At 44.9% G+C, this 24,945-nt stretch overlaps 2 protein-coding genes across 2 annotated transcripts in view; one reads left to right on the top strand and one right to left on the bottom strand.

The window, feature by feature from the left end:
• SCN8A (sodium voltage-gated channel alpha subunit 8) overlaps nt 1-22,005 on the top strand; it is a 122,153-nt gene extending 100,148 nt beyond the window's left edge. The window contains 6 exon segments of the mRNA XM_045554882.1: nt 3,598-3,882; nt 6,048-6,101; nt 6,627-6,764; nt 7,732-7,836; nt 10,992-11,262; nt 15,419-22,005. Coding sequence (XP_045410838.1) covers nt 3,598-3,882; nt 6,048-6,101; nt 6,627-6,764; nt 7,732-7,836; nt 10,992-11,262; nt 15,419-16,566 — 2,001 coding nt within the window. The 3' untranslated portion in view covers nt 16,567-22,005.
• A 795-nt stretch (nt 22,006-22,800) lies between these two features.
• On the bottom strand, nt 22,801-23,769 carry TMDD1 (transmembrane and death domain 1). The gene has a single exon (XM_045554881.1). The coding sequence runs from the start codon at nt 23,767-23,769 to the stop codon at nt 22,801-22,803; it is 969 nt and encodes a 322-aa protein (XP_045410837.1).
• Nucleotides 23,770-24,945: the final 1,176 nt, after the last annotated feature.

Below are 24,945 nucleotides of genomic sequence, written 5' to 3'. Positions count from 1 at the left end.
TAAGCAGTCAGTTTAGTACAGTAGCGGCACCTCATTTGCTTGACTCCAGTCAGCCAGCAGTATGACCATGGCCGGCTGGGCAGGCAGAGAGGGCTCAGGGATTCAGCCCTTCTGTGGAAGAGTAACTGCAGGAAGAAAAGAGTGAATTTGGCTAAGCTTCTAGTAAGTTCCCTAGTAATAAACAAATAGGTACATATGTTTTATTTAAATGTCATTTTTCTGTGGGGGCATGTTTTTTATTCTTTGGTTTGGATTCTTCTACATGCCACTATTTGAGAGATTACCCTTAGAAAATTTGAAATAAGAAATCTTCATGAACTGAACACCATCCATGCAGATGGGCTCAACTGTCACTGTGCTGCTCCAATTATAGGCTCAGACCTTCCACTTGAGAGGGAGCATAGACCTGAGCCTGTCCTGGAACACTGACTTCGGTCTCCTCTCTCCTTCCTCAAACCAAAGACCAGAAAATTGAAGCACTCATGCTACTGGCAAAGGAATACTTAATGTAGTTCTTTGCTTTTCTCTCCTCCATAGTAATCTTCATTTAAAGATTTTGCTGTGCTATTACATTTTGAAGGGTATATAATAGTATTGCTATGAAACATGCATGCATTTTTGTTGATTGTCAGTATATAATTGTCCATTAAAGCCATGTTCCCTCTGCCAGATATTAAAAGCTAGTTGACATTTTATAGTATTTAGTGAGCAACAGTAATGTCCTAGGCATCATAGAGAAGACAAAAATACTGTAAGAATTTGTATCCATTGGGATTTTCTCATCACTTAAGTGGGATTTATTTCAATTGCTAAGTATAAAGTTGCGTTGAAAATTAACTTCTTATCGATAACTAGTACCTAGCTTTGAGTAATATTTTCATCTCTAGTTTTTAACAATAATGAATTTCATCATAATTAAAGGCAAAGTAGGATAACTAGAGAATTAGTAGAGAGGGGATCCAATTTATTAAGTGACTATCAATGGAAACTTGAATTATCACGTATCTTTAGTGTGAGAGTTGAAAACAAGAAGTTTGGTTTTTTCCCTTTTGGTTGCTGCAAATAACAGCCCAGTGACAATTCTGTATGGAGCCCAGTTAAACAATTTCTATTTGACATATAGCAGCTAATGTTCACAGCAAGGAAGAATTACTAGTAAATTTCATCAACTCTGTTTTCTGTTTTATTCATAAAACTAAGGTAAGAAGTTTTTCTTTGGTTATGATTAGTAAAAGAAAGAACATTTGTGTCTTAAAAATTCTATAAAATCCGTAGTATTTTTATGTCATTTCAGAGATCAAGGCTCAGTAGATACTGTTGTATATTGATTCCTTTGATCAGATCTATGAGTATAAAAGATCAAAGAGATCACGTAGTCAATTAGCTAATTTTTCTTCCCTGCTGTAAATATTACCCCATTTACCTGTAATACATAGACACTATCTAGGACAGCTTCGACTGGGTTTGAGTAGAAGTTTAAGATTATTCTATGTATAATCAGAAGAGTTCCTAGAGGAAGTAGGTTCTGAATTGAGATAAAAAAGCAACATTTCTAGGTTTCAAGTCCTTGGGGACCTACCTCTCTATTGCACGTTTGTGATGGTTTAACAGAAGGTCATGATCTCTCACCAAGCTCTGCTGTAAAATTCTGTCACATAGACTTGAGCTTTTGAATCTTCACATAATCTACTCTCTATTGTTTGAGAAATGATTATTCCATTTGTGGATCATCCTCTGTTTGCCTGTTCTTTTGCGCATTCCATTGCTTTTTAGTGCTCCCGCCAAAGGGTGAGCAACTGTAGAATGAGGAGGTAAATTCAAATCTGAATACCTAACAAATTTGATCATAAATAAATAGGAATATCATTCTCCAAAATAACATTGAAGATTTTCCAAATTTCAGATATTCTGGCTTTCCTTGCTCAAAGTAATAAATGATTAACGAAGTAATAAATATTTTATACTAATGACAGAGCTATCAGATCTAGAAGAGATTTCTTGGTCTGAGAATTAAGAAATAACTGCCTCTCATTCTAAAGGCCTTCATAGATGAATTGGAGAAACACCAAACAAATATTTTAACCTGAAAAGAAGAGTGACTCCTTAGCAGAATATCATTGCCTTTTTTATATTAATATAAGACAGAAGAGGTAGCTCTTTACAACCACATGTTCCCATGGGTGACATGGCAGTCTAAAGCAAAAATGGAGCTAAAGAAAACCCAAACCTAAAACCTAAAGCTGTCCCCTGACGTCTCTTGCACAGCGTGACCCTTCCACCCTTTCTGTGCTGTGCTAGTTGGTAGTCACTCATGTCTCTTGCCTGCACTGAAAAACTGATGCAGGGACATGGTGATAATTTGTCACCTCCTTTGAAAAAAACATCAGGAGAAGGCAAACTTCCTTTATATCCAGTGTCTTTACTTTAGCTCCATTAATCCCCTTAGGGTATTAGAAAAGGGAAGAAACATTCCTCCCATATTAGAGTAACCTTTCTGGACCTAGCAGTCCTGCTTAAGACAACAGCAAGTGGGAGGACAGAAATGAAAACCAGCCTTGTTTTCTGTCCCACCAGCTGAAATGTTTGTGCAAGCACTTTGAACTGATCCAGTGAAAACTGCTGCAACAGTGGAAGTGTTGTCCAGCTACTCTCACCTACAGTGTAAAGCAACGTTAAAAAACAACCCAGAAACTTTAATTCCTAAGGAATTTTTCCTTTTATTTTTTTTTCATTCCTGAGCTTACCGTAGTCAGTGACTTTTAACAATATGCCAATTTTTGACTTTCAAGAGCAGTAATGGGCTAATCTAAACCCTCCCGAAAAACCTTACATCATTCCTGTTTCTAATCTATTGTGAAGAGTGGAGTCAAGCCCTGGATTGAGCAAAGATGTCAGTATTAGCCAAGCAGGGGGCGACTCTTAGATGTAGAAGCCCACAAAGTCAGAAAAAAAAGGCTGAAGAAAAATAATGAACCTTGAGTGAAAAGCACATTTGTTCAGATTTTATTTTATACTGTTTGGTAGAGGGAATATAGCTTTTTTTCTTGAGCCTGCACAATATGCATGCTCGGCTATTGCCTGAAATAAGATAATTTGCCTTGCATAGTCTTAAGAGACATCATGTACTTTTGACTGATTTTCTGCTATCCCCAAAGGGTAGTTCTCTGTGATTTTGAATAATCATACCTTGTTTTTCAGAGGGGGAATGTCTGTTGAAAGGCAACTAGTAAACTTAAAGTTACTCAGATTTTCCCATGGGGGCATATTTTATGAATTGAGGAAGAGGGAGACTGGACTAAGAAATAATTTTTTCAGTCCCAGGTTGGTGCATAGGAGAGATCTAGGTCAACTTGGGCAGGGGAATTTTTGTTAGTTGAAATAAAGATGTAACTTACTAAAATCCCTTAAAATACAGTTCCTAGACTTAGAAATTTGAGGTCCAACTTATGGATCTGTCCAGTTACTCTAATTCCAAAGGGAAGATAATGTTTTCAGAACAGAACAAGCCATACAATGCCATTCCCCCCCTGGAAATCAAAAGAATGCGCCTGCCCCCATTTCCCCCCAACACTCAGCAACCTCCCCCTTCCAATGCAGGTGGTGGTGAATGCCTTGGTGGGCGCCATCCCCTCCATCATGAATGTGCTGCTGGTGTGTCTCATCTTCTGGCTGATTTTCAGCATCATGGGAGTTAACCTGTTTGCGGGAAAGTACCACTACTGCTTTAATGAGACTTCCGAAATCCGATTTGAAATCGAAGAGGTCAACAATAAAACTGAGTGTGAAAAGCTCATGGAGGGGAACAATACAGAGATCAGATGGAAGAATGTGAAGATCAACTTTGACAATGTTGGGGCAGGATATCTGGCCCTTCTTCAAGTGGTAAGTATTGTTATTTTTTCAGTTCTGTGCAATTCAGGCAGCTAGTAAAAATCCCGTTTGGTTTCTTCTCAACCCTCCTTCCAGAATCAGGATCATTCTCAATAAGTCCAAGAGACCAATGTTATTTCTCAATCCGGTTTCAGAGAAACACCTTTCTTAAGTATTCTCTGACTTCTATGAGATCTCATTCAAAGGGAATCTCTCACTGTGCTTAGGAGCAAAGTGCCACTCAGCAACAGAGTCCTGCAGTGTAATGAAGTGGTGGTGAGATCGCTTTCTCTCCCCAGAGTGTGTAATTAAAGAGAAAGACCAAAAAAAAATCAAGAAGATAAGTGCATAGACAAAAATAAAAAGTGATGACAATTTTGATGGACCAGAATAATCCTACATACTAGCTACATTAAAGTTAACTAAAGAAAAGAATACAGCAATGTGTTGATGCTATACTTACATAAGCTCCTCCCCAGAGAAAGGCCTCAAACTAATATGTCACAGTAAGAAGGGATTTATTTTAATTATGCAGATAATTCTCTTTGCCTAATTTCATTCCTTCCTGCCTCGTTTTCTCTTCCGCTCGTCAAATGTTTGGAATATTTGACAAGACAATACAATACAATGAAAGCTCATAAGCTTTGGAATCAGACACATGCAGATTTGAGCCACACTCTGATATTTATTGGATGTGTAACTTTGGACAAATTATTCAGCCTCTCGGACTCTTTGTTTCTTCATCTATTAAATACAGATAGTAATACCTTTTATGGTTATTAAGAGGATTCGTGATTTTTTTTAATTTCTTAGCGCAATGCCCAGCACGTAGCAGTGCTCAATTAATGGAAATTGCTATTATGTATTGTTGTTACTGTTATTACCATGCCTGTATCATACAATTCTTGGGAGTACTAAATGCAGTAATGCAGGTGAAGCTTTCAACCTAAATTTACATGTAGTAACACTCACTATCAGCTAGTAATAGAAAGCAAAGTTCACGGAATGAGCAATAGTTTATTCCACCCCAAAGCTCTTTTGCTATTCTATCTCAGTTCGAGAAGTTGGACCCACAAATGGAATCTGAATTGGAGCAGCTCCAGAAAACCAGTACACATCAACAAACCAGTCAAACACGGTTGTCACAGAGTCCCACCATGTGCACGGCACTGAGCTCGACAGTACAGTACTGGGGCCATCAGATGAAAAAAGAACTTCCCACACCCTGAAAAAGCTTAGAATCTAGTTGAGTAAATAAAATACTAAGAGTAGTAAATTAGATATCCATATTTGTTTCCAAAATCAGGCTAGATATGGTAGACCAAAGGAGTAGAATTGGGAAGGGACTGTCAAGGATGAAGCCAATATTGCCACTACATAGGTTACATATGTGGGTGGCTATTCATAGGGGATAAGTTCTGACTTTGTTTTTTTTTTTTTATAAGTGCAACTGTTATTTTTTTCAGACGCCCATTGCTTAATACCTATTTTAAAAATGACTGCTCAGTGGAGGGCCAAATTCTAAGCACCTTCGATAAATTCCTGCCATTCATTCATAAATATGAGTTTGCCCTAGCTTTAGGCAGCCTTCTCAGGCCCATTTGAAAGACCTTTTGTAAAGCATTGATCCAATGACCATTATCAACATGTTTTTTTTTTGTTTTTTTTTTGTTTTTTTGAGACAAAGTCTCGCTCTGTCACCTCAGAGTGCAGTGGCATCATCATAGCTCACTACAACCTCAACCTCCTGGGCTCAAGTGATCCCCCTGGCTCAGCCTCCCAAGCAGCCGGGACTACAGGAGTGCACCACAATGCTCGGCTTATATTTCTATTTTCAGTAAAGATGTGATCTTGCTCTTGCTCAGGCTGCTCTCGAACTCCATACCTCAAGTGATCCTCCCACCTCAGCTTCCGAGAGTGTTAGGATTAGAGGCGTGAGCCACTGTGCCCAGCTGTCAGCATGTTTCTTTGCCAAACTTTGATATTCTTTTCGGGTACTTACACAAAGCTCCCTTGGGACCTGTATTAATAAACAGAAAATTCTATGTCTAAGTGAGGCCGTGCCCAACTCCCTGTCGTCTGTTGTCACTAAACCTGATACTGACCTTTGGGACACCTGCCCAGACTCCCACCCACTCTCTAACAGGCACAGTCTAATCACTGACTCTGTTTGCCAGGCGACCTTCAAAGGCTGGATGGACATCATGTATGCAGCTGTAGATTCCCGCAAGGTAAGGATGTACATGGTGAAAACATGACCTTAGATGGTTAGAAAGCAAGCAGCATCCCACCAAGAAAGAAAAAGGGAGGCAGGAGTGGGAATGGAGGAGTTGTAGTTTCTATTTGGAACATTTATTGCTTGTCTTATTGATTATAGATCATTTTCCTCCTCTCAGTAAGTCACCACTCTCTCACACTGGCTCTAGATGATTAGGCTGTTGATTTCTACTTGGCTTCAATGGAGGTGTCTATGCTTCAGCCCTGCTTTGGAATAACAATGTGGCTCCTAGCAAACAGCTCTCCCTCCCCCTTGCCTCATGATTTGCATGTTCTCCACATAAGTCATGGCAGGAGTTGTGCCCTCTCAGGGCAGTGTGGAGAAAGAGGCAGGTAGAAAGAATCTAGGGCTCCCACCCCAGCTTCTTTAGCAGCTCAAGTGCTCAGAGTTACAGCTGATGTCCTTGGCATGTCAGAATCACCCACCTGATCCCAAAACTGGAAGCTGACTCCCTTCCTTTTTTCCTGTCCTTTTACAGCCTGAGGAGCAGCCTAAGTATGAGGACAACATTTACATGTACATCTACTTTGTGATCTTCATCATCTTCGGCTCCTTCTTCACCCTGAACCTGTTCATTGGTGTCATCATTGATAACTTCAATCAACAAAAGAAAAAGATAGGTCTCCTCCCCTCATTGCAGTGGTCAACCCGGAAGAGGCACTTCTGTCCTTATCTCTAGAGAGAAAATGCCCCACTTTGTTTCTCTAAAATCCATATCGTCACCTCACTTTGGCCCTGGCCCCGCTGTACATGAGCCGTAACCAACTCGTTCTGTTTGGGGCTGGATTTTGCAGCATGTGGTTTACCACATTTACTAGTAAATTTTTATTCCTGAGGCCTGTGACTGGTTTTGTTCTCCCACCGGAAGGAGGGAAGGTCAGAGAGTACCTCTAGTAACAGAGGTGAAAAGAAAAGAAACAGACGAATAGCTATAGCGAGAAGTAGAAATTGTCTAGACTTGTCACTATCCGTGCTAATCCCCGGGCACCACTAGCAAATTGGGATTTGAGAGACCATCCCTGGAAAATTTACTGCCTTACTTGTCCCAGGAGGTGAACAACTTTTCCCAAGCAAGTTGAAAAGATTACTCTTGTTATTCATTTTGTAAGTCAGGTCTGTCCCAGCAAACTCTAAGAAACTCTCCAAATTGCTTTCTTGGACCAGAACATCTCAGTTTTGAATATTGTCTAAAGTAAGTGGGCCATTAGCCAGGACTTGAGGATTTTTATTTTAACATAATTTTTCTAGAATTTATCAGGAAAACGGGCCCAAAAAATGTTATGAGACTGTGAGACATGACTGTCCTCAGAGTCTTAGCTCCCTTCCATGAGGGTCTGTTATTGAACAATCCATTTCCTCTCCACCTGGTGACCATCAGATCTTAGAAATCCTGAGCTGAAAACAAAGGCAGATATCTCTTTGAATTAGAATAATTGTCCCAGGCCTGCCTCACTCTGGGACAGCCATTAGCTAAACTGGCCTGTGGAGAGGAAAAGGGGATAGGTCTCCCTCAGTTCTCAGCATTGAACCCGTAGCATATGAGAGCCAGTTGTAATTTTCTGTTCTCTTTTTTCCTCCTTTACTTCGGAGGTCAGGACATCTTCATGACCGAGGAACAAAAGAAGTACTACAATGCGATGAAAAAGCTGGGCTCAAAGAAACCGCAGAAACCCATTCCCCGTCCCCTGGTAAGTACATCGTGTAGGCTGAGGGCATAGGGAGAACCCAAATGGAGAAAGCACTGCTAGAGTGACTGCAAAGAAGGGGAAGTAAGTGATCTCTGCCTGGTGCCCACCAGTCCTCTCCTAGCCACCCGTCCAAAAGATCTGAGTAAGACAGCAGAAAAACATGGATTAAGGAATGGGATGGCTTTTATTAATATGTATCAGTCCTTGACCTATCTCTGAGCCTTCCTTGGGAAGCAGCCAGGAGTGAGCATGTTAACTACATTGGCTCTAGCCCTAGTAGAGAGATGTTTTGAGAGACAATCAAAAGTTAACAAAGGAAAATCATAATGAAAGCTGCTCTCTCTTCTACCATAGGATTTGTTTGTTATTTTTTCAGCTTCTCTGCTCCACAGGTATGTCTTTGCAGGCTGTATCTGGAAGCTAAAATAATGCTTCTGGCTATTTGTGGGAGCAGAAAAGGGTAAAACTAGGAGAGTCTGGTGCCTGGATTTCCTCTCTTGAACTGAGCCTTTTGTAAAACAGATTTAGGGGCTGAGATTCTTCTTTACTGCTCTGTTGGTGGTGGTTCTTTTGTTTCAGAGGAGATGCCTTGCTCTGAAGCCACATACCCAGCTGGACATGACCCCCAAAAGCCAGGCTCCAAGTTCCTTCTGTAACTTTAATTTAGCAACTTTAAAGCACAAAAACAAAAAACAACAGAACCTTTAAAATAAAAGCTTACCAGGCAGCCTAATTCATAGAAATAAAAGTAGAGCTACTTTGTTTGAATCAAGAGTTGGAGTTCCAGAGTGTTTTTCCCACCACTCCCATACCCTACTCCAGGCACACCAACCTCACCAACTTCTGAGGGAAAAGAAACCCTAGGGTTTTGTAGAACAGTTTGAAAACCACCAAGTTAAAGTAATCCCGAAAATGAGCACCAGCCCAAGTGCCTAGGTACTTAAAAAAAAAAATCAGGAGAGGCCAGGCCTGATGGCTCACACGTATAATCCCAGCACGTTGGGAGGCCAAGGCAGGGAGATTACTTGAGCCCAGGAATGAGAGGCTGCAGTGAGCTACAATCAGGCCACTGCACTCTAGGCTGGGTGACAGAGTGAGACCCTATCTCTAAAAAAAAAAAAAAAAAAAAATTGAGAATCTTAAGAAAGAGAATTTCTTTTTTTTATTTCCTTGATGTTAAGACTTTCCATTTTGTAATAGAAATGGGACTAAAGAGAATGGAAAAGGATTAACATTTCTTTTTTTTTTTTTTTTTTTTTGAGACAGAGTCTCGCTCTGTTGCCGTTGCTGTGCCTAGCTCACAGCAACCTCAAACTCCTGGGCTCAAGGGATCCTCCTGCCTCAGCCTCCCGAGTAGCTGGGACTACAGGCATGCACCACCATGCCCGGCTAATTTTTCTATATATATTTTTAGCTGTCCATATAATTTCTTTCTATTTTTAGTAGAGACAGGGTCTTGCTCTTGCTCAGGCTGGTCTCGAACTCTTGAGCTCAAATGATCCACCCACCTCGGCCTCCCAGAGTGGGAGGATTATAGGCGTGAGTCACCGCACTGTCCAGGATTAACATTTCTAAAGTTCTGTTCAGTACTTTGCATATGGGAACCTGAGTCTATTTGCTTCCATATTAAAATATAAAAGCTTACTGTGGTAGGAAACACTAATAATGAGTGATTAACATTATTTAGATATCTCCTACTATGTCTCAGGCATTAGGCATAATGAGATGAACAAAATGTAGACATTGCTATCATGGAGCTTATAATATAGTGGGGAAGTAGATAATAAATAAGCAAACAGCTAAAATAAAATGTGGAACGTTGTGGGGAAAAAATCAACTGGGAGGTTATGGGGTAGACCTGCTTCAACACAGTAGTCACAGAAAGAAAGCCTCACCAAGGAGGGTCTACTTGAGTGCATGAGAAGGAGCCAGAGAGCTGATGAAAGAGCTTCCAGTCAAAGCAAAGAGACCCTAGAAGCAAGAAACATGAGCGTGGGCAGTGGCATTGAGCCAGGGGGGCGGTGTGAGAGGAGCAGGGTCAGACTGTGACAGGTTAACAATAGGGATTGCGTGCAGGCTCCGCGAGAAGCTACTGAAAGGTTTTAGGTTAGGGGAGGGACATGATTTGTTTATGTTTTAAATAATCACACTTGCTGCTGTGTGGAGACTACACTGGACGAGTGCACAAGAGGAAGCAGGAAGACCAGTTAAGAGACTTAAAAAGTCCAGGTGAAAGATGGGGTTAGAGTAGGGCCACAGAGTAATGCAGTGGATGAATTCAAGTTATATTTTTGGAGGAAGAGTCAAAGGATCTTCAGTGGATCAGATGGGGGATGTGAGGGAGAAAAAAGAGAGAAGGATGACCCTCAGATTTCTGGCTTGAGAGACAGGATAAATAATTGAGAGACGAACAAGCTGGGTGAGAGGCGGGGGAAAGAACTTGGATCTGTTTTGGTCTTAAGTTTGAGATGCTTGGACATGGTAAGTTTGAGATGCTGATGAGTCATCAAGAAGAGATGGCGAGTAAGCAACTCAGGAGTTCAGAGGAAAGGTATGGGCTGAAACAAAAAACTTAAGTGTAAATACATAGATTACTACTGCTTATGTGCATAAGCAGTAGGAATAGATGAGCTCTCCTAGGGTGAAAATGTAGACAAAGAAGAGATTAAAAGAACCACTTCTCGGCCTTTTGGCTAAGATCAAGCATAGCAAAGATTAAGAGAAGAAATGGCTGGCAGATGAGACTAAAAAGGAGCAGCTGGAGAGGCAGGAAGACATTCAGAGTGTGTGATGTTGCAGACACAAGACAGTCTGTAGTCCCAGCTACTCAGGAGGCTGAGGCAAGAAGATCTCTTGAGTCCAGGAGGCTGCAGTGAGCTGTGATTGCACCACTGTACTCTAGCCTGCATGACAGAGTAAGACCCTGTCTCTAAAAAGAGAGAGAGAAGGAGAAGTATGGCAACTTTAGTAAACTCTTGGCAAGGTAATAACTGATGTTGGTCTCAATCCATGCTCCTGATAAAGCAGCAGTAGAGAGCTGGCCAGTGTCACAGAGCAGAAGGCAGAGAGAACTTCAATTAACCAGGTGACAGCTTCCACAGGTCTGTTTGGAAAGGTTTTTATAAATCTTTTTGTATCTTTCCTTCCCTCCCCAGAACAAAATCCAAGGTATCGTCTTTGATCTTGTCACTCAACAAGCCTTTGACATTGTTATCATGATGCTCATCTGCCTTAACATGGTGACAATGATGGTAGAGACAGATACTCAGAGCAAGCAGATGGAGAACATCCTCTACTGGATTAACCTGGTCTTCGTGATCTTCTTCACCTGTGAGTGTGTGCTCAAAATGTTTGCCCTGAGGCACTACTACTTCACCATTGGCTGGAACATCTTCGACTTCGTCGTAGTCATCCTCTCCATTGTTGGTGAGTGGGGTGGGACGGGAGGGGAAGGAAAAAGGACCTGATTGGTTTTGAGGATGAAATTTCCTGGGAGAGCAGCGAGGCACAGAGATCTGAAGTGCAAGAAGGTCACCCTCATAGCTTAATCCCCTGTGTGCCCCTGAGTTGTCTCATGGGCCTGCCTAGCCGTTACAGAATCAATGAGTTTCTACTGAGTATTCAGAGTAGTAGTCTTGTAAATTCTGTGGCTCAGGAAAAAAATAAAGATTAGATTTGGTTCTTGCTTTCAAAGAGTTCAAAGTCTAATGGAATGTAAAAGAAAGTTGTCATTAAAAAATATAGCTACAGGCTGGGCATGGTGGCTCATGCCTGTAATCCCAGCACTTTGAGAGGCTGAGGCAGGAGGATCACTTGAGTCCAGGAGTTCAAGACCAACCTGGGGAACATAGCAAGACCCCATCTCTACAAAAAATTTAAAAATTAGCTGGGTTCAGTGGCATGCACCTGTATTCCCAGCTACTCAGGGGGCTGAAGTGGAAGGATCCTAGGAGTTTGAGGGTGCAGTGAACTGTGATCGAGCCACTACACTCCAGCCTAGGTGACAGAGTGAGACCCTGTCTCTTAAAAAAAATTTTTTATATATATATACACATATATATATCTATAGATTATGGATATATACATGTGTATATATAAGTATATGTATATATACATGTGTGTACGTATATATTATGTATATATACATATATACAAAAACAAATATAAAATGGAAAAAGAGAAGATTGTTAAGTTGAATATTAATGAAATAATCTAGAAAAATTCTAGAGGTGATGGCTGTGGTAGTGCTGCTGCCGACGGCAATGCTTATTTACTGAGCTTTATCGATGGGCCAGGTACGTTTGAGAGTTTCTTTACCTGTGTTATCTCCTTTTGACAGCTGTGTTTGCTCCTTATGACAGCCCAGGAAGCAGGCTGTTGTATTATCTTTACTGTATAGATGTCTAAGGTCAGTGAACTTAGAAGGTAGCAGAGGCAGAACTCAAGTTGATCAGAAAGTCCTTTTTTTTTTTTTTTTTTTTTGAGACAGTGTATTACTCTGTCACCCTGGCTAAAGTGCCATGGCATCAGCCTAGCTCACAGCAACCTCAAACTCCTGGGTTTAAGCGATCCTACTGCCTCAGCCTCCCGAGTAGCTTGGACTACAGGCATGTGGCACCATGCCCGGCTAATTTTTTCTATATATTTTTAGTTGTCCAGTTAATTTCTTTCTATTTTTCAGTAGAGATGGGGTCTCACTCTTGCTCAGGCTGGTCTCGAACTCCTGACCTTGAGCAATCCTCCCGCATCGGCCTCCCAGAGTGCTAGGATTACAGGTGTGAGCCACCACGCCCGGCCAGAAAGTCCATATTTTTAACAGTGACTGTGTGTTGCTTCATCCTAAAAACACAGAAGGGTGATGTCCTGGCAGGCAGACAGAAGGAAATGCCAGCCTATTGATTGCCCCCCCCAAATTTTTCCTTGCCTTCCTGAAAGGCATCTCGAATGGTGAAACTCAGTCTTGGTTCCAGGCAGGTTTGACTCATTTATACAGCAGAGAGAGCATGCTCAAGACCCACGGGGGCCAGCGCCAGAGCGGCAGAGGCCGGGCTGGGCTAGTGAGGTGGTGGCTGTGGACACCAGAAGGCAGCTGGCATCCCTTGGCCAGTGCCACCCTCCAGTTCTGTCCTCTAGAGCAGCATGTCCAAAAGTGTGTTGATATGTAGAACACTAATACCATATGTTTCTCCCCAAGAAAAGAATCCCATAATAGAATTACTTCAGGTAACCCTGTACATAGATTTCCCTTTAGAGAGTCCTGAAGTCTATTGGAAGTCCTGCAGTAAAGAATTCTGTTTAGCTTTAACATGCCATCCCACTGTGATCAGACTACAACACCATTTTTTCAAGTAATAAAAATGATATCTCACATTTTTGTGGAATATACTATGTGCCAGTCCCCGTTCTAAAGGCTTTACTGTGTTAATTCATATAATCCTCACAACAACCTTCTAAAAATCATGAGGAACTGAGGCACAGAGACATTACTGAGACATGTGGCTGGTAAGTGAGCAAGTGGGGTTCGAGCCCAGCCCCTGCCTCAAATCCATGCTCCTTACTTCTCATAAAACACACTTGGGACAGTGCTGCCTTTGTTCACTGTTCTTCAACTTTTTCTGCTCACCCATCATTGAATGGGATAGAAAATCCACAGAGCAAGTCATTCCCTCTATTCTCAAATGGTATTCTAAAATAAAGAGAAGGAAGAGTGATACTTCTGATGATTGGGATTTTTGTTAAATATCATCACTTTGTTCCAAAACAAAAGAATAGAAATTATCTTTATAAATTAAGAGTAATTAGGGTAAAAAGTAGCCCTGGAACCACCTGGAGAACCCCTTAAATGGTGTTCCTACTGCCTACATTACTGTCTGTCCCATTTCTCGCCCCTTTTCTATGGGAACAAATACACATTCATCCTTCAAAACCTTACTCAGACATCATCTTCTCTCTGAAGCCTTGCTTGCCCACCATATATGGTGGGATGCAAGTATCACATATACTGTAATACATATTATGTCGTGACTTCTTCAGTTACTGCTCCTGACTTAACTGGGAAAAGGGACCTCTCCTTGTTGCTCTATAGTTTTTAAAGTAAGTGGGCTGGTTGAAGTGGACCTCTGGATGAATGTAAATAGAAAACGTCCTCTGATTTGTACACTTTCACCTTTTATTTTGATATCCTGCTAATTCCTTGGCATTTTTACCTGTTGATAATGGTTTCCAATTTATGGCTTTTAGCACAAAATCTAGAAGCTTGGAGTTGAAAGTCACTTCTGAGAGTTCTCTCTAGTTTTCTAGCTAGTTTGGTAGAGTAGTTAGGTGGGGCAATGAGAAACCAAAGATTTTTTTCAGAACCAAGAAGAAGATACTTTTAAAATTGTTGGTATTAGCAGAATAAGACATCAAAGTCAAAGGGTAGCAAGGTCATGGAGTGAGCTAGAAGCTCTCTCACTCATTGTTTGTGAATATAGAAATTCAGGATCATTGGGGAAAGCATCAGTAACACCTCAGAAAGTTGAATGTGCACAAATCTGAAAAAAAAAAAAAAAAATAGCCAGGCACAGTGGCTCACGCCTGTAATCCCAGTACTTTGGGAGGCCAAGGGGAGAGGATCACTTGAGGTGAGGAGTTCAAGACCAGCCTGAGCAAGAATGAGACCCCATCTCTACTAAAAATAGAAAACCTTAGTCTGGCGTCATGGCAGATGCTTGTAGTCCCAGCTATTCAGGAAACTGAGACAGGAGAATTGCTTGAGCTCAGGAGTTTAAGGTTGTAGTGAGCTGTGATGATGATGCCACTGTACTCTAGTCAGGGGTGACAGAACAAGACCCCATCTCAAAAAAAAAAAAAAAGTCTGATAAAAATTTATTATCCTTGAGTAGGAAAACACATAAATGAGGACCTATTCATAAAAAGGAATACCATTCAGCTGTTCAAATAAATAATCTAAAATTATTTTACCATGAGGGAATGTTAATTCTCAAAAACAAGTTAGAGATCTAAGTAGATAAATCCAAAAAGACAGATCCAGTATAATTTGCTTACCATAGTAGGATGCTATATATTATTTATGGATTCATATATAGTAAAACTGTAAAGACACACCCTAGAATGATACATGCCATCTTCAGGATTGTGGATGCTTCTGGGGATGGAGAGAGAGGAAGGAAATTTGATAAAATGCTAGCCTCTATTAAATCTGTGTGTTAGACAGCTATGGTGGCTGATTCCTGTAATCCCAGCTACTCAGGAGGTCTGAGACAGGAGGATGGCTTGAGCTCAGGAGTTCAGGACCAGCATGGGCAACATAGTGAGACCCCATCTCAAAATGCAAACAAACAAAAAAACAACAACAAAAATCTATGTGTTAGGCACATAGGTGTCTATTCTATTGTTTTCTTTACTTTTCTCTCTTTTTGAAACGTGTAATTTCTTTTATTATGAGAGTTCAGATTGAATAGGAAGGCACTCATTCTGCAAAGCCCTTTGAACTTAAGGGTTCCATAGTGCCAGGTAAAAGAAGCAAAGAGAGAAGTATCTCCAATCTCAGTAACGTAACTTCTTCTATTCCTCTTCTTAGGAATGTTCCTGGCTGATATAATTGAGAAATACTTTGTATCCCCAACCCTATTCCGAGTCATCCGATTGGCCCGTATTGGGCGCATCTTGCGTCTGATCAAAGGTGCCAAAGGGATTCGTACCCTGCTCTTTGCCTTAATGATGTCCTTGCCTGCCCTGTTCAACATTGGGCTTCTGCTCTTCCTGGTCATGTTCATCTTCTCCATCTTTGGGATGTCCAACTTTGCATATGTGAAGCATGAGGCTGGCATTGATGACATGTTCAACTTTGAGACGTTTGGCAACAGCATGATCTGCCTGTTCCAGATCACAACCTCGGCTGGTTGGGATGGCCTGCTGCTGCCCATCCTAAACCGCCCTCCTGACTGCAGTCTAGATAAGGAACACCCAGGGAGTGGCTTTAAGGGAGACTGTGGGAACCCCTCAGTGGGCATCTTCTTCTTTGTAAGCTACATCATTATCTCCTTCCTAATTGTTGTGAACATGTACATTGCCATCATCTTGGAGAACTTCAGTGTAGCCACAGAGGAAAGTGCAGACCCTCTGAGTGAGGATGACTTTGAGACCTTCTATGAGATCTGGGAGAAGTTTGACCCCGATGCCACCCAATTCATCGAGTACTGTAAGCTGGCAGACTTTGCAGATGCCTTGGAGCATCCTCTCCGAGTGCCCAAGCCCAATACCATTGAGCTCATTGCCATGGATCTGCCAATGGTGAGCGGGGATCGCATCCACTGCTTGGACATCCTTTTTGCCTTCACCAAGCGGGTCCTGGGAGATAGTGGGGAGTTGGACATTCTGCGGCAGCAGATGGAAGAGCGGTTCGTGGCATCCAATCCTTCCAAAGTGTCTTACGAGCCAATCACAACCACACTGCGGCGCAAGCAGGAGGAGGTATCTGCCGTGGTCCTGCAGCGTGCCTACCGGGGACATTTGGCAAGGCGGGGCTTCATCTGCAAAAAGACAACTTCCAATAAGCTGGAGAATGGAGTCACACACCGGGAGAAAAAAGAGAGCACCCCGTCTACAGCCTCCCTCCCGTCCTATGACAGTGTAACTAAACCTGAAAAGGAGAAACAGCAGCGGGCAGAGGAAGGAAGAAGGGAAAGAGCCAAAAGACAAAAAGAGGTCAGAGAATCCAAGTGTTAGGGGAGAGCAAAAATTAAATATTATACAGATTTAAAACTTGCAAGTGAAAGATTGTTTACAAACTTCCTGAATATTATCAATGCAGAACAGCTGTGGAGACACTGTAACCTGAAGATCTATACCAAACGTAGTCTGCTTACCATGTAACAAACACAGTTGCATCTTGAGCAGTGACCTGCCAAGGGCAAAGGACCCTGCTCCCTGGACTCACACATTTTCTAATGCTTGGGCAGGTGGTTACTGCATGTTCCACATCAGTCAATGCAACTTAGGACAAAACTAACAGGATACAAAAACAGAGGAGAGGCTGCCGGGACCAGCATATTTCCGTTGCAGCCAAATGGATTTTATTTTTTCATTTTGTTGATTCTCAGAAGCAGAAAGCATCACTTTAAAAGTTTGTTTGTTCATGCAAACTATATTTGCATTCTTACATTAGTTAAGCTAAGCAGCAAAAAGAAAACACACACACACTCACATTTAGCCCATGTCATTTAATTGTCAGTTTCTTTGACATAAACAGCATCTTCTCCACATGGGCTTCACGTGGTTTGGAGATGGGTGGGGGAAAACAATCAGGTTTCTTCAGGCTGAGGAGGACTTGCTCAGGCCAATTCCAAACATTGTGCTCGTTCAATGCGTAGAAATGATTTGCATGATGGCATGCTGTGATCAGAAGTCATGCATGAGATCCATACACCACAGGACACTACTAATCCTGTCCCCTGCATTGGGTCAGACTTTGGACAGGACCCAGCCCTGCACCGTTCACTGTATTTGGAGAAAATGGTAAGAGTTCCATACTGGCTACAATTTTATGAGTTCTTTAAAGTCTTTCATATACCCTCTGGGTAGGGAAGTATAAACCTGCTTCCCTACGCAGGGTACTACCACCAACAACAACAAAAAACAAACCCCATCCAACAAGCAGATGGATCCGTTGCGTGTATATGTTTAACAGACATCTCTAACATACAGCCATTGTTGCACATTTTGCAAGATGAACTATATAATGCTGCTCTGTGTCCAGTACATGGGGGAGACTTTGATCCTGAATGGCTTGTACTATTAATGTCACTATAAAACCAAATCCTAGGGCTAAAAAAAAAAGTTCATTTGTATCTTGCAATATTTATGATGATTGTTTAGCCTTCATACTGGAGAATTGACTCTTATTTGGGGTAGAGATAAAAGTGCTATTCAAAGTAGCTTGTTATCTCTAGGGGGTAATTTGGGGAACTTAAAATGACCTTTCATTGGGAGTTATGGGGTGCCCACTTCATTTAGTATCATTTCCTCTGCATTGTGGCTTTCCCCAGGCTTGGGTCAACATGGAGAGGGCTTCAGATGTTCTTAACTGACCTTTCTCTTCTGCAGAGGGGTTGTCGAAAGCTTATACACTGCATGATTCCTCCTGCCTCCATCACATTTGTTCACCGCGCAGGGCTTCCCGTACTCACGGAGGTGGGTAAGGGCAGCAGCACTGGGGTTATGGCTATGATTTCTTTCATTTATTATTAGAATAATCGTCACTGGTGGGACCTGAGGTAGAGAGGAAGCCACCTCTGAACTAAGCCCACTTGGTTTCTTTACTGCACTGGTTTTCATGAGAAAGCAATTTAATATTCTTTAGGACGTTCTGGCTTCCCCCAGCGCATTCCCTTGCAGCCAGTTTTGCTATCTGCTTAGAGACCTGCCCATTGTCATTGGAGGGTGGCTTCTAGGGGAGCGTCATATCTTCCATTCCATCCCCTGCTTTAGGGAAGACAGTTTTTTAGTCCAGGGGTTTCTCATCTGATGACTAGATTTTAAAGCCAAGATGCTGCAGTTGAAGGTGTCAGGAAGTCTGTACAAAGAATGAGGAGAGACTTTAGCATGCCAACCAAATCAAAATAAATTCTTCCTGAACCATACAACGGGGCGGGGTGGGGGTGGGGGGAAATCAACCCATAATCAGACACACCAATCTGCCTTGCAGTAGATGCACTTTGGAGTTAATTTCACAGTCCACTTGACTAGTTTTGCATAGAACAAACCACAGAAAGTCAGTAAGCAGAGCTTTCTAGCTTGTTGGACCATTAGAAACCGTCCAGCTCTCTTAAGCCTGCTTCTGCAGCAGCATCTGTAGAATTTTTGTACTATACCCGATGCCAGATTGGGAAGGCATTTCTTTCCGTGCCCCTGCTAACTGCTAGGATGAATGTATAGTAACATGTACAGGCTACATTGTAAACAGCACAAAACAGAAGCTGACATGTGTGGTTATTCTTTTTAAGAGAATTATAAATACTGTAATATATAATTTTATTTTAGTGGCATGCCTTTTTGTAAATACAAATTATTAACTTATTAAATAGGAAATGGCTTCTGGCTTATGCCATTGTCATGTTTATTTTTATTTTTTATACTTTTCTTTCTTCTTAGAACTTAGATGCTGTCAGCCAATGTACATCCCCAAACCAGACAGACAAAAAATTTTTTATTGCTAATGGTCTTTTCCAAAACAACAAAAAATATATATTTTTGTTCCAATGTGCAATAAATTCTAACCACTTCTATGCAAGATTTGGCTAAACTTACTAATTGTTCTTAGGTCTTGAGATGGGCAACAGAGCTGTAAGATCCCTCTGGGTACACCCAGTGTTCATGCTAGTGATGTCATAAAGCTGGGAGAGATACTGACGAGACTTTTCTGAGATGTGACTTGTTCCCTTCCCCAGCTCCCAATCCCGGCCCAGCAGGCTGTCTCCTCAGTAACACGTGGGCCTTGGTATCTGGCATCCATCAGCCAGCCTCATAGGAAAGAAGCCACCTCCGCTCTATTTGAAGTTTCACTTTTTTTAAAAAAACTTTCCCACCTTCTTATCCCTCACCCACTGTCCTCCACCTGCTCACTCACTCAGTCTCTCACTCACCCATCCTGCTCCACACTTCTTTGGTAGTAAATGACACCATCACCAGCAGTTTACACCCACAGTTAACAGGCATTGAACTGAGAGAATCAGTGGTGACATTTTTGTACGTCTTCACTGAGTGGGTAAGTGGCAACGCTTTGCCAAATATTAATGAAGCCAATCAAAAGCTGCAGCAGCCACAGTATCACTGCACATATATATATATAGATATATAAATATAATATAAATATTTATTTTTTGTAGCCAGGTCCTTGGTGCAGTATTTATACTCCACAATCCACCTTTAAAAAAAAACAAAAAGCAAAAAGACGTGTGATGCTGTTAATTTAAAATGCAGAGCCAAAGCCACTGAGCAGCAGCTGACATGGTTGCTGGTTTGTGTGTGAGAAACACTTTTCCCCTCTTCTTCCCTTAACCTCCTAGTTGCTTAAGATGAGGAGACTCTATAAGTTAAAGCAGAGGGTGAGAGCAGGAAAAACTTGCCAAGTCAACATGACCTACTCTCACTCCTTTCTAAATGAGCCACTTTTGGCATCAGAAGTTGACTGGGAAGAGAGAAACAGAAACTCCCAGTCACAGCCCCTGGAGCGACAGTGCCCGATTTCTTTTACTTTTTGCTGCAACCAATGTAAACCTGTAAAAAACCAATAGTGAAGATTAGTGTATTACGAATGCAGGAGGCCAACACTGCCCTACATGAGACATGATAAAAAGTACATCACTACTCTAAGCCAAAAGGAAACAAAATAAAAATGACCCTTTTAACTGTACAAGGGAAGCCTGTCTTGGTGTGTGTTTGTTGCTTTACTATCCTAATTCTTGAGTCCTAGGAGGGGTCTGGGAATTGGGACCTTAGCACATTTGGGGAAAGGAGGGATATAGAAGGGAGAGAAATCAGAGGGTCTCTTGCAAAGTTCTGGCTGAGAAGTAGAGACCGGAAAGAAAAGCAAGGTCCTGACTCCCCAGGTCCCCACTCACCCATTGCATGTGGCACCCCACCCCCCACCCCCCACCGCCGGCCGGTGCTCAGAGGCCTAAAACACTTCCTCATCTACTCCACCTGGCAGACCCCCCAGAGATACCGTCAGCCAACTCAGCTGGACTGGCCTTACTTCTGCATTTTTCACTAATATGTTAAGAAAAAAACTACCCTCATGCCCCAAAGCTAGGGCAAGCACGATGCCCAATGACCTCCACTCTGCTAGCTAGTGCTGGGCCCTCCCTCCATCGCCCCACAGACCAGCAGACCGGGGCTGGTCTCCTTCACATCTGCACAGGGGAGGGGGCACCCTTCCCCTTTCTTCTCTCTCTGTCCCCTTTTGGGACATCCCTCTCTAGGCCTAGGCCATGTCTCCTGGTTCAGGAACACTCTCTCAGGAGGATCTTGAAGTGCCCACTCTAGTCTGCTCCAGTAGCTCCACTCTGGAGAGAGATGGCTGGTAGGTCAGTCCCCATCCTCCCCTCGGCCCCCAGCCTCCAGGCCTGCTGTGGAGGTGAAATTGCCATGGGTTATGACTTTGTGACTTGAGTCCTGGGCATCTTCTGTAACGATGCCTCTTTCTTTTCTCAGATGTTGCCCAAGTTTTGCAAAAAGCTTCGTTCATTTTCAGGTACCCCCCACCCCCTAAAGAATTGGCTGCAACTAGCCAGCCAGGGGGAAGTCAGGAGAGAAGAGGAAGTCTGGATTGGGAGGGGGCCAAGGTTTGCAACAGAGTCCACGTTGTTCAGCTCTGTGCTTCCTTGGATTCCCTTTCCAAGATTACCAAGATTTCCTCCATTAAACTGCTCCTGAGGCACCCCCTGCCCCTGCCCCCCACTGCTGTTTGCTGTACATAGAGGCTAAGTGGGGATGGGTGGGTGGGTGTGCACGTGTGGTGTGTGTGTGTGAAGAATGTATATAGGTAAAGGGGAGCGTGGTCCAGTGGTTCCAGAAAAGGGACGGAACTCCTGTATTCTATCCCTAGCTTGACCACTGGCTCGCTGTGTGGCCTTGGGCAAGTCACTTAGCCTCTCTGTGCCTCAGTTTCCCCATCTGTAAAATGGGGATAATAATACTGACCTACCTCACAGGGGTGTTGTGAGGCTTTAACTAAATGTTTTGTAAAGCGTTTTGAGATACAGAGGCAAAGGCACTAGGGAAGGGCAAAGTATTATTTGGACTTCAGGAAGCTGAAATGGTACCATAAATGCTGCTATTCTGAGAGCCATTTTAAACTGCACTGCTCCAACCACCCCCGCTTCTCATCACCAGGACAGCAGGTCGAGAAAATGTCTTTCCTTTCACTTGCTTCTGGGGTTTGTGATTATTCTAGACAATTTTTTTCCCTTGCTGTATCTCCTTCCCTCACCCCCTCGACTTGTTCCTTGTTCTGTTTATGCGGAAATGGCAGAAATGCTTGAGAAATGAGAATGTATAAGTGGATTGGAAGTTTGTAGTATGAAATTTCAATTTTACTTTGTACTGTACATCTTTTTACTTTAGAATTTGCAATAAAGGGTTACGTCAATCTTGTTTTCAACTCTCCTCTTGGATTGGCCTGTCATTCTGTCATTGCTCTCACCCCGACCCGAAGCCCCTTGGTCCAGGGTGGACGAGTGTCAAGCACTCCCACCTCCCAGGACCCCACAGCTCTCATCTGCTGTCCCCTGTGGCAGAGACAGTATGAGGGCTCACCAGGTTCAGCCCTGTGGCTGGGCGGGCAGTGCCCCAGCCACTCGGAGGTAGGTGGGGAAGGTCTGGGGCTCCACTTAGAACTTCAGGAGGCCTTGCCTGAATGGGGCGAGCACACTGGGGGCAGTGCCCTGCAAGTGGGCACACTCTAGCTGCTCACACTGCAGCAGGGCCCTAGAGTATACCCGAGGGGGAGCTGCACGTCTTGTTCTGTTCCCCATCGTGTTTCTCAGGCCCACTTTCTGCACACAGACCATTCTTTCTGGAGCTCAAACTTTCAGGTCAGACGGTGTCAAAACCTGGTGTCAAAAACCTGACTATGCCATTAACTAGTTGTGACCACAGTTTCGGTATGTATGATGGAGATAATAACCTTTCTCTTGGGTTTACAAGAGTCTGTCAGATAATGTATGCGACTGCTTAGCATAGGGCCTGGCACACAGTGCCCAGTAAGTGGTAGCTCTTAGTGGAAGAACCATCGCAAGATGAGAAGGCACTGCGCCACAAGAACTGGGCGGTCCGCCTCCCACGCTGGGACCCTGGCATTGGAGCCCCTCCTCTTCCATCGGCAGCGCCACTGGCCCTGCCGCTCATTTCCAACAAACAAACAAACCGACTAGTCCCTTCTTTTCAGTATTTCGTTAACTTTTATAATCTGTCCAGAGCAGCACTCCAGCAGGACTGTGCTCCCTTTTGACAGTGGAGGGCATGAGGCGCGGGAGAAGCCGGCCCACCTGCAGCCCAGGCCTTCCGGGACGTGAGCCGTGTAGTCAAAAGCGGCTTTGTTTCCCACCAGCCCGCTGCCTCGGCGGGCCCGAGCCGGGGAGCGGCGGGCGGGTTGCCGTCGCCGCCGGTGATCCACAGCGTGACCAGGATGAGCAGCGCTCCGGTGCCCAGCGCCCCCACGAAGCCGGTGAGGAGGCCGAGCGCCAGCGGCCCGGCCCAGCCCGTGGGGCTCCGCTCGTACGGGGGCTGGGGCAGGCGCTCCACGATCAGCTCCAGCTCGTCCCAATTCGGCGTGGGGGCCGCGGCGCGCCTGGGGCGCTGGGCCGGGCCGGGGGCCGCACCGGGAGCCGCGGCGCCGGGCGGCGGCAGGTAGCGCTGCCCGAACTTGCGCAGCTGCAGCGTCGCCTGCTGGTGCAGGTTCTTGCCCAGCTCCCTGGCCACGTCCGGGCGTCCGCTGCGCCGCAAGGCCCGGGCCACGCGGTCCCAAGGCAGGGACGTGGCCCGGGCAGCCAGCCAGCCCGCCAACGCCTCCCGGCAGCCGTCGGAGACCTCCCCGGGCTCGGGCGACCCGCCCGATGTGCCCTCCGCCGGGTCCTTGGCCGCCTGCCGCCGCCGCCGCCGCCGCCTCCACAGCCGGCCCGACGACGCCGACGCGGTCGGCAGCGGCTCGGGCCGCGCCAGCTGGTCCTCGGAAAGCCGGGCCAGCTCGGCCTCGACGTCCGGCGCGGGCGCCTCCAGGAGCGACCGGAAGTGGCCGCACTCCTCCGGGGTCAGCAGCTCCGCCAGACGGACGGCCGCGTGGGGGCCCATGGCGTCCACGGCCCCGGCCGGCCCCGGCGTCCAGCCCCACAGCGCCAGCACCAAGGCGCCCGCCAGAGCGCGCGCCGCCATGGCCGGGCGGGAAGAACGCCCGCGGTGGGGGAGGGGCTCCCACCGCCCGCGGATTGTGGGTGGGGGCGGCGTCGAACGTTACGGGACGTGTGCAGGAGGGTACTCCCAGCACACAGGGGCTCCCAGTACCCAGGGACACGGATGGGGGGCTCCAAACCATGGAACTTGTTGGAGGAGGGTCTCCCAAAACTCAGGAACTGGAGTGAGAGGATCTGCAATACCCAGGGGTGGGCGAACCTCTTGGCCCCAGGAGGCTAGGGTTCCGGGCCCTCACATTGACACGCCTACCCTAGGCCTCCTGGCTGTCCCCACATCTCTTCCAATACATGTACCGCCCACCCCTTCACCCTCCGCCAGAAGCCCTAGATCCCTTGCTCTCCATTATCCCGAATATCCAACCATTTCCTAAATTCTCGTTACCCACCAAATAATACACATTTAGTATTTAGTAAATGACTCCATCACTTCCCGTTCCACCACCCCTGCACTAGTCCAAACCCTCAGCCTTTCTTGTCTGGGTAAGGTCCGCACCTCCTCCAGTCCCCATCCCACCCCCCCCACACACTAGGTCCTTGCTTACCTAAACTTGCTTCCTTTCCCGCAAGGAAGCTTGGCCCCGTCCCTCCTTTGGATCCGGGCCTGCGCGCTGGTTGGGGGCGCCGCGCCCCCTGCTGCCCGGTGTCTCCGGGAAGCCCTGCCTGACTCCCGCACGCGCCTTAGCCATGTCTCCATTAGAGACCCTCCTTTCTGCTCCCACAGCGCCCTGCAGCTCTGCCTTCTTACTGTCTCCCCCATTGGACTGTAAGGTCCACCCCGTCCCCATGGCAGCTAGTACATAATAGGTATTTAGTAAAGACTTGTTGAATCAACCTGTGAACTCAACTTGCACATCAGCCAGCCCGTCACCCCCACAAAGGCTTCATTGTGGAGCCCCATGGTAACAGGGCATGGAAGGTCCTCCGTGGTGAGGTCCCAGGTGATTCCTCCAGCCTCACTTCCCCCACTCCTGCCCACACTTTGTCTTGTTACACATCACTGCTGGTGGCACAGCCCTGCATGTATGATGCTGATTCCAGCCTCCCTACTTTACCCAGCTGTCCCCCCTCCTGTCTAGGAAGTCTGGCACCCCACCACTACACCACCAGGAGTCAGGATCTTTTCTTGAGAGAACCTGTG

This window comes from Lemur catta, chromosome 6 (assembly GCF_020740605.2).
Source record: "Lemur catta isolate mLemCat1 chromosome 6, mLemCat1.pri, whole genome shotgun sequence".
Taxonomy (NCBI): Eukaryota; Metazoa; Chordata; class Mammalia; order Primates; family Lemuridae; genus Lemur; species Lemur catta.
This window is presented reverse-complemented; position numbering and strand designations above follow the sequence as displayed.

Excerpts from the sequence above, each read along its gene's own strand:
- TMDD1 (XM_045554881.1), bottom strand. The coding sequence starts at position 23,769 with ATGGCGGCGCGCGCTCTGGCGGGCGCCTTGGTGCTGGCGCTGTGGGGC.